General features: G+C 43.0%; 1 protein-coding gene across 2 annotated transcripts in view; it reads right to left on the reverse strand.

Moving 5' to 3' along the window:
- ASL (argininosuccinate lyase) overlaps positions 1 to 8,490 on the reverse strand; it is a 60,129-nt gene extending 51,639 nt beyond the window's left edge. Inside the window, exons 1-2 of one of the 2 annotated variants that reach the window (XM_040424786.1) lie at positions 8,376 to 8,490; positions 4,404 to 4,450 (exon numbers count right to left, since the gene is read on the reverse strand). In XM_040424786.1, coding sequence (XP_040280720.1) covers positions 4,404 to 4,415 — 12 coding nt within the window. In that variant the 5' untranslated portion in view covers positions 4,416 to 4,450; positions 8,376 to 8,490. Of the gene's footprint in view, positions 1 to 1,588; positions 1,613 to 4,403; positions 4,451 to 8,375 lie in introns of those variants that run through there. The other variant, XM_040424788.1, reaches the window with a different exon arrangement.
- Positions 8,491 to 8,499: the final 9 nt, after the last annotated feature.

Raw genomic sequence — 8,499 nt, forward strand, 5'->3', positions numbered from 1 at the left:
AAAAAGTCTCAAAAAGCATCTTACATCTTATAGGCATCTGATAGAGGTTTTAATTTGTGGGGATCGCCGACTATCACTAGAATAAACAGGTCCTGAGTACTGTGTCCCTTCAGAGAGCCATGTTTGGTCGCTATACCTTCTGCCGTCTTTACATTGCAATGAGTTCCAGCACCTGGCCCTCCACGACAAGCACATTTTAAAGAAGGCCGGGGCTACATGGTGACAGCAAGTCACACAAAAGTCATGCAAGAAAAAACATTTGTGCCATTTTTCTGAAACTTACTGCCACGCAACATTTTTGTACAATTTAGAGCTGTGATTTGGCTGCAGAACCGAAATTGCATTACAGTCACAGGTAAGTCGCAATTGCGCGCAACTTGCATTGTGCTCTATGATAGCAAGGTCTCATGTGACTTGCGCCGTGTGACCAAAAATCCAACAGCATTGGACACTGTGTGATTGTCGTAGTTGTGGACACACTATTGACAATCATTATATGCAATGTTGTGCGATTTTTATTTAGTGTGACATATGTTGGGGTGTTGCCCCAGCCTGAAATAGAGAAAACTAACACTCTTCTAAAGAAGGTAAAATTACATGTTATTAATAAACGACAAATTATGTTAGTGATTAAATTTTATATTTTTTTTTGCACTTTTGCTTTGTCAACTAACAAATGGAGGCAGAATCCCATGTTGGAATTTGTACAACCTTATACAAGGCCAGAACATCATGTGCTATTGCACAATGCTAGTGACATCTCTATTTTTCATCTCCGCCCTCCTAAAATGGATTTAGAACAACAAAGTCAGACATTACGGATCAAGGGACTGATATCTATTGTGTAAGACTGCTTACAGGACTAACCTGGCACCGAGTACTGTCAGCCAGAACTGATCTTAACACTCGGTGCAATGTAAGTCAACCCAGCACAATGACCGCAGTCTGGAAGATTAACAAACGTCAGTGACTCCACTCTCAGTTCAAATAGTTGTGTTTGGCACATTTTTATATATATAAAAAAAAAAAAAAAAAAACATAAAAAATTGCAGCATAAATAAAATGGATCAGGTATATACCTAACCGAGCCTCATAAGAAACGTTCCGATGAGTTCACATTGCGTTTTACCCTCCACAAGGCTTACTGTCAGTATTCATACATATACCGTGATGAGTACATTGTCTTTAATGGGTCAAACGGATTTCAAAGCATTAATCTTTTGAATCTATTTGATCTGCTTTTTATTTGTTTCTGACTTGTTTGCCATACAGAATAGCAGACTCTACCTTGCTACCATGAGGAAAAAGCCAGAAACAAATGGAAGTCAGGTCAAATGGTGTCCAAAAATGAATCCTCTGAAATCTCTTTGACCCATTAAAGTCAATGAAGCTGTTATGGTACCGTTTTCTTGTATTCAGATGTAGACCTCAAATGGAACTGCCTGATGAGCGCCAAAACACAAATGTGAACCCAGACTAAATGTGCTATGCAAAATAACAAGGCTTGGAGAACATCTCTCTTGATGGCAGCGGGTCATCAAGAGAAGTTCTACAACATATGATGATACAAATTTGTAAAAATAGTCACCTCTTTTTTTGGACATTAGTACTTAAAGAGGGTGTCAGACCTAAATTTAAAAAAATTTATGACAGGCAAGAAACAGTGCAATAAAAAAATAAAAATAAAAAATATAAATTTGCCTTCTGAAAGTCCCACCGTTCCATCACAGTAGCTCCTGTCCCTGCCACTTCCAGTACCCACCGGACCACAAGTGATGACATTTCATTCCCATGACTGCTGCAGTCAATCACTGGCCCCAGCTGTCACATGTGTATGCCTAGCATGTGACCGCAGAGGTTGATTGGTCACGCTACTCATACTCACATTACTACTGAGGCCAGTGATTGATGGGGGTCCCAGAGTTTGGACCCACACTGATTTAAGGTTTGTTCACTTCTAACCGGACTGCCCCTTTAACCTGACATATAGACTTCTAGAAAGTGCCAATATGGTCTACTTTTATGTTATTACGTTTTGTTTATGTTTGTGGATTTTCTGACTATCGATTTCCCACGACCAACATACTGAAGTCATATCCATAGGATAGGTCATCGGTAGGAGATCTGTGGGGGTCCAACACTCAGCACCCCTACTGATCAGCAGTTAGCTTTAGGTTTCGGAAGTAACAGGAGGCAACACATATTAGATGTATGTCAGCCAAACAGCCAATTTCAGTAAGACAGGCAACCATCTAATGTGACTGGTGGTGTCATGATATCTGGTCTCACGGTAAGGCCTCTTTCACACTACCGTTTTTTTTTTCCCGTTTTGCGGGCCGTTTTTTGTGTTCCGTATACGGTCCGTATGCGGAACCATTCATTTCAATGGTTCCGCAAAAAAAACGGAATGTACTCCGTATGCATTCCGTTTTTCCGTTCCGTTGAAAGATAGAACATGTCCTATTATTGCCCGCAAATCACATTCCGTGGCTCTATTCAAGTCAATGGGTCCGCAAAAAAAACAGAACACACACGGAAATGCATCCGTATGTCTTCCGTATCCGTTCTTGCGGAACCATCTATTGAAAATGTTATGCCCAGCCCAATTCTTTCTATGTAATTACTGTATACTGTATATGCCATATGGAAAAACGGAACAGAAAAACGGAACGGAAACAAAAAAACGGAACAACGGATCCGTGAAAAATGGACCACAAAACACTGAAATAGCCATACGGTAGTGTGAAAGAGGCCTAAGAAAGGGTCGGGCATGTTGAATTCTAATATGGCTGATCCCTTGTTCCCAAAGTAGAAGTGTCTGGAAGTGGAAATTTGTTTTGTAGCTCACAGAATTGTGTAACAGCCATGTATAATGCTCACTTCTATCCCATTACTACCAAAAGTGCATACGTGCAATTCCCCCAATCATGGCCCATCCAAGTGGGTCTTAAATTATAATAACCTAGATCGTACAAACATAAATCCCATGCTACCAACTCGTTCACAATAATCTACCACTTCAAGATGACACATTTCCTCATGTCCTGCCCTGGAAGCTCAATCCTCTCAATCCTCTGTGCAGTCTAGACGATCCTGGTCAAATCCCACCTATTCCCCCCCGTGGCGCTACCATACCAGGCTGTAATACAATAGGAGCCAATACTTTCTATAGCACATAGAAATGAATTAGGAGCCAAGATGGAAGCCTGGCCTTCTTCAATTTCCTCAGGAAGAAAGAGGTTTGCATTCCATCTCAGATCATTAGAAATAAAAAACCCCAGAAACTTTGGGTTCTCCACCCTTCCTACCTCTTCTTCATTTACGGTATATAAAGGGGGCAGAGTGCCATTTTCTTTATTTTCCTAAAATCAAGTATAACCACCTTTGTTTTAGCTACATTATGTTTAGTTATCACACACCAATTCTTTCTGCTTTACCTCTTATGTGCACTCAGTTTTTTTATAAATATTTTTCTTGTTCTATCCACTGCACACAAAGCGTTAAAGATCAAAGAGTCAGAGTTTCACTCTTTGAGTGCCATGGATACTACACTTATAATTTGATACTTACCTTTCACTGACACCACTATCCAGAATGGAGTGCAGGTGTCACCTTTGGCTCTATTTTTCCCTTTGATACTCCTGTAGTATAAACTAGCGATCATATAAAATGGCATTAAAGGGGTTATCCAACCCCTAAAATGCCTCCCCATATGCCCTGCCCCACACACAGGTTGTACTTACCTGGTTCCCTGGCATCTGGCGTGGGGGGCAGCCAATAGCAGTCTGCGACAGGAACAGGCCTTCCTAGCATCGCGGGTGACGCTAGGGAGGCTCGTTCCCGTCGCGGCCCTCTATTGGCTTCTGCCTCCTCCCCCTGCTGTGTGGCGTTGGCCGTGCAGGCATCAGAAGCGACGAGGTTGCCAGGTAAGTACAACCTCTGTAAGGGGCCCGTGCGTATGGGAAGGAATTTTAGGGGGGTTGGAAAACCCCTTTAAAAGGCTTAGTGAGTGAATGGCAATAAGTTATTTAGTAACACGGGTTACTACAAGTGCTCAAATGACTGCAGTGCCATGTATCCACATTAGGCTAGGCGATCCGGACGGCTGTTCAGGCACAGAGCAACCTGCTGGATCCTCTACTTTACCACTAGACCCCACTGACTGCAATGAGGTCCGGCGGTGACCTGACCTATTACCGGCATAAATGCGCATTTGCGACGGATCAGGCAGCCGGATCTCCAAAACGGAGATGTGAACAAAGCCTCAACAGAGTCCTGCTGTTAAAACATTTTACAGTGTAGCTGTGACTGAAGAACTGAAGACCCTGCATTAGGAAGTCAGACACTTGCACAAAAAGTACTTGACAGAATTTTCTAATTTCCAGATTAGTACAACTTCATACCTCAGCTGCCATTTTGATATGGTTCGGATCTTCAAGAAATTATGAGCCTGAAAAAAAATTAATAAATTCAACAATTTTTAAAAATCTTGTGAAGGTCAAATGCATTTTCGGAAACACAATTGCCTATAGAAGTTGTTGCCAAATGAGTAATTGCTTATCCATTCCTTGCTAGCATGTACTGTGCTCATTAAAGAACCTTATAGGCATAGGCTTATTTACCGTGTGATCTAAGACCTTTAGATGTTATGCCTAATAAAGCTGTTGAGCGAGGCTGGCGAGCTGATGTTGTTCTGAATGTCTCATATCCAGTACCTAAGTGTGTGTGTGTATATATATATATATATATATATATATATATAGACATTGGTGGCATATCGCTAGGATATCCCACCAACATCAGATAGGAGCAGCACCCACACCTATCTCCAGAACTGGGTCCCCAAAGCAAAAGTGAGCACACGTGTATGCAAGGCCGCCCTCCGTTCACTTCCATGGGACTTCCAATAACAGCTGAGCGAGTGCGGTCGGCTATTTTCGGATCTCCCATAGCAGTGAGTGTACGACTGTACAGCCACCTCTTCATTCACCTTTGTGGGACTGGTGGAAATATTTTGGAACTACCATAGGAGTGGCCACACTTCAGCAGTGCGCTCTCCTTCACTTTGGGGGGCCTATTCTGGAGATGGAGAGGGTCCCCGAGGTGGGACCCGCACCTTATCTGACATTGATGTCATATCCTAGCCACCAATGTCTGAGAGGAACCTTAAGTATACCAATACAAACATCTATCTATGGGGTAACGGGAGTACAATACAATAGCTTAGACCTTAGAAGATGCAGTCACATGCTCAGTCTAAGAGATCATACCCCCATCTTCTAAGTACACAGGTAGACAGATATATTTTGTGCAATCAACAAGCTCATTGGGTCTTACACTTACCTCATGCCAATGACATGATTCTAACATGGGGCACATAAATAGTCTGAGGGTTCAATTAGTAAAAAAAAAATAACCAAATATCTGCGTTATTGTACATATTCTGCAGAAAAATACAGAATACCCTGGGCCTCTTCCTTTCCTCTTTAGGCCTCAAGCACACAACTGTGTCCGTATATCAGCCTGCAAACAACAGGTCCGCAAAATATGTATCTGTCTGTGTGCAGTCTGCATTTTACTCACTCCCATCATTAGAAAGGGCTATCCTTGTCTGCAAAATGAAGACAAGGATAGGACATGATGTATCAATCGTGGAACGCCACAAAATACCGATGTGAGCATGACCCCATAGAAATGAACGGGTCAGTGTGCTATCTGCAAAAAATGCAGACAGCTCACAGATGAAAAATACAGTGGTGTGAATGAGGCCTTATAGAAAGTGGCTGCAGAGGCAAGGCTAACCCTCCAGCTGAGACCAGGGACTTGGGGTTCCTCATTCTTAGTAATGTGGCCCCCAGAACTCAGACCCCTCCTTTCAGACTCTTATGAGCTGTCTAATAAAGTCATAAAGCAAAAAAAAGGTTGTTATAGGACAACCCTCTATTCTCTAAAGAGGAATTCCACCACACAACATGGCACCATACAGTAGCACAAGGACTACTTACCTATGGGTCCGTCAGATTATGTGGGGGAGAGTTATCAAAACTGGTGTAAAGTAGAACTGGCTTAGTTGTCCATAGCAACCAGATTCCACCTTTCATTTTCCAGAGCTCCTTGGGAATATGGAAAGTGGATTCCGATTGGTTGCTATGGACAACTAAGCCAGTTCTAGTTTACACCGCTTTGATAAATCTCCCCTCATGTTTTTATTATATAATTTATACCGATATTCTGTGAAATTTCATTTTTGAAAAAAAAATAATTCCTACACACATCTGCTGAAAATGAATATTTTTATTGCTAATGTGTAGGTTTTTTTTTTTTGTAAATCTTTCTTTTTTATTTATACTTAATATTTTGGTGTTTATTTTTTTACTAACTATTAACCCCCTTAGGGACTAGAGCCCTTGTCCTATTCACCCTGATAGATCTCTATCAGGGTGAATAGGATCTCACACTGTCCCTGCTGCTCTGTGCTTTGTGCACACAGCAGCATGGAGCTTACCATGGCAGCCAGGGCTTCAGTAGCGTCCTGGCTGCCATTGTAACCGATCGGAGCCCCAGGATTACACTGCTGGGCTCCGATCGGAGGAGCAGGGGAGAGGGGATCCTGTGGCCACTGCCACCAATGATTAATACTGGGTGGGGGGGCGCACTGCTCCACCAATGTTTTTAATACGGGGGTGGGGGGCGCACTGCGCCACCAATGATTAATACTGGGGGGCCACACTGCGCCACCAATGAACATAAATCTCTCATTAATTCATATACAGGAGGCGGGAGCTGGCTGCAGAATCGCATAGCCGGCTCCCGACCTCTATGAGCGGTAGCTGCGATCCGCGGCACCTAAGGGGTTAACTACCGCAGATCGCAGCTATTGCTCATAGAGGTCGGGAGCCGGCTATGTGATTCTGCAGCCAGCTCCCGCCTCCTGTTCAATTTGAATGAATGAGTAAGTCAACATCATTGGTGGAGCGGTGGCCACAGTCCCTCCCCTCCTCTTGTCCTTCCTCCTCTCATTGGTGGCAGCAGCAGCACAGGGGGGAGGGAGACACTGCTTCCTTCTCCCCTGTGCTGCTGAGGGAACACGGAGAGCGCTGTTAGAAGCGCGTTCTGTGTTCCCCATACATTATCGGAATATCGGCAAAAAAGATGCCAATACCGATAACTGTCAAAATCCTGAATATCGGCCGATAATATCGGTAGATCTCTAATATATATATCTCTATCAAACAAAAAAAGTTGCAGCACACCACTAAATGCACTAAGACTGAGTGAACAGGTGAATGTGTGAACAGGGTCAAATAGTGGGTCTGGTAGGTAGGCCCGACATATTTTTGATCAATAATATGCGCTAAGAGCTTCTTCAGTAAGTATTGGCATCATGTATTTGACCCTGTTCGCTCAGTCTTAGTGCATTTAGTGGTGTGCTGCTACTTTTTTTGTTTGCTGTATTATTGCCGGGTAGCTTGCACTTGCGATTTGTCTCAGGAGGTGCTGTTCCGTTTTTTGGTTATATATATATATATATATATATATATATATACACATACACACATACACACATACACACACACACACATTATTGTGTCCAATCACTACTGGTCATATCAGGAGAAATCTCATTCCAATCAGTACTGAAACTGCAAGGACCTGTTCACACTACTGCTCACCCTATCTAGTCTACTTTTTACCTACCATTGGTGACCAACAGTCTATTTACTCAAAAGTTAAAAGAAAAATTAAGAAAAATAAAAAACCATCACAATGTAGTTTTCAAACTCCCGACGGATATTACACTGATGTGATGGATGAGAACATAAATCATCCACGTTTATATCCCTTAGCCCAAATCTATCGTGTAAAGCAGAACAGATGGAAGGACCTTCGTTTTTTTCTGATATACCAAAGATTGTAGCACGCCATGTCACCAAAACGAATGATGATGACTTGTCCCAAAGAGACAATGGGACCTGTTACTGACATCTTTGGTCCTAAAGCTAGTCCTGCAGTAGATGAATGCATGTACAGATACAGTTCTGACAGCTCCTTTCTATATGAAATAGTAAGGCCAATAGGTCGGCACTGCAGGTAGATAATTCATCCCACCAAACAAGAACTGTAAGTTGTCTGCAAAAATTCTTGTTTATTGCCACATAATCCTGTGACGCGTTTCAACACTCTCAGGTGTCTTTATCAAGACATCTGCGAGAGTCGAAACGCGTCACAGGATTATGTGGCAATAAACAATAATTTTTGCAGACAATTTACAGTGAGCGCCGGTCCTTCCTATAGTGACATCATCAGGAGAAGGGATCCTGGGCAGCACATGGTAGAGGGCAAGTGAACCAGGTGACACTGCCACACACACTCACCTGGACGATCTGCCTTCCAGCAACTGATCAACTCCTGCATCAGACCGGAGCACCTGACAGTGGTGATCTGCTCCGTGCTGTGACGTCATGACTGCCCCGCCTTCTGTTCTGCCGCCCAATCACA

The sequence above is a fragment of the Bufo bufo genome, chromosome 3 (genome assembly GCF_905171765.1).
Source record: "Bufo bufo chromosome 3, aBufBuf1.1, whole genome shotgun sequence".
NCBI classification, from domain to species: Eukaryota; Metazoa; Chordata; class Amphibia; order Anura; family Bufonidae; genus Bufo; species Bufo bufo.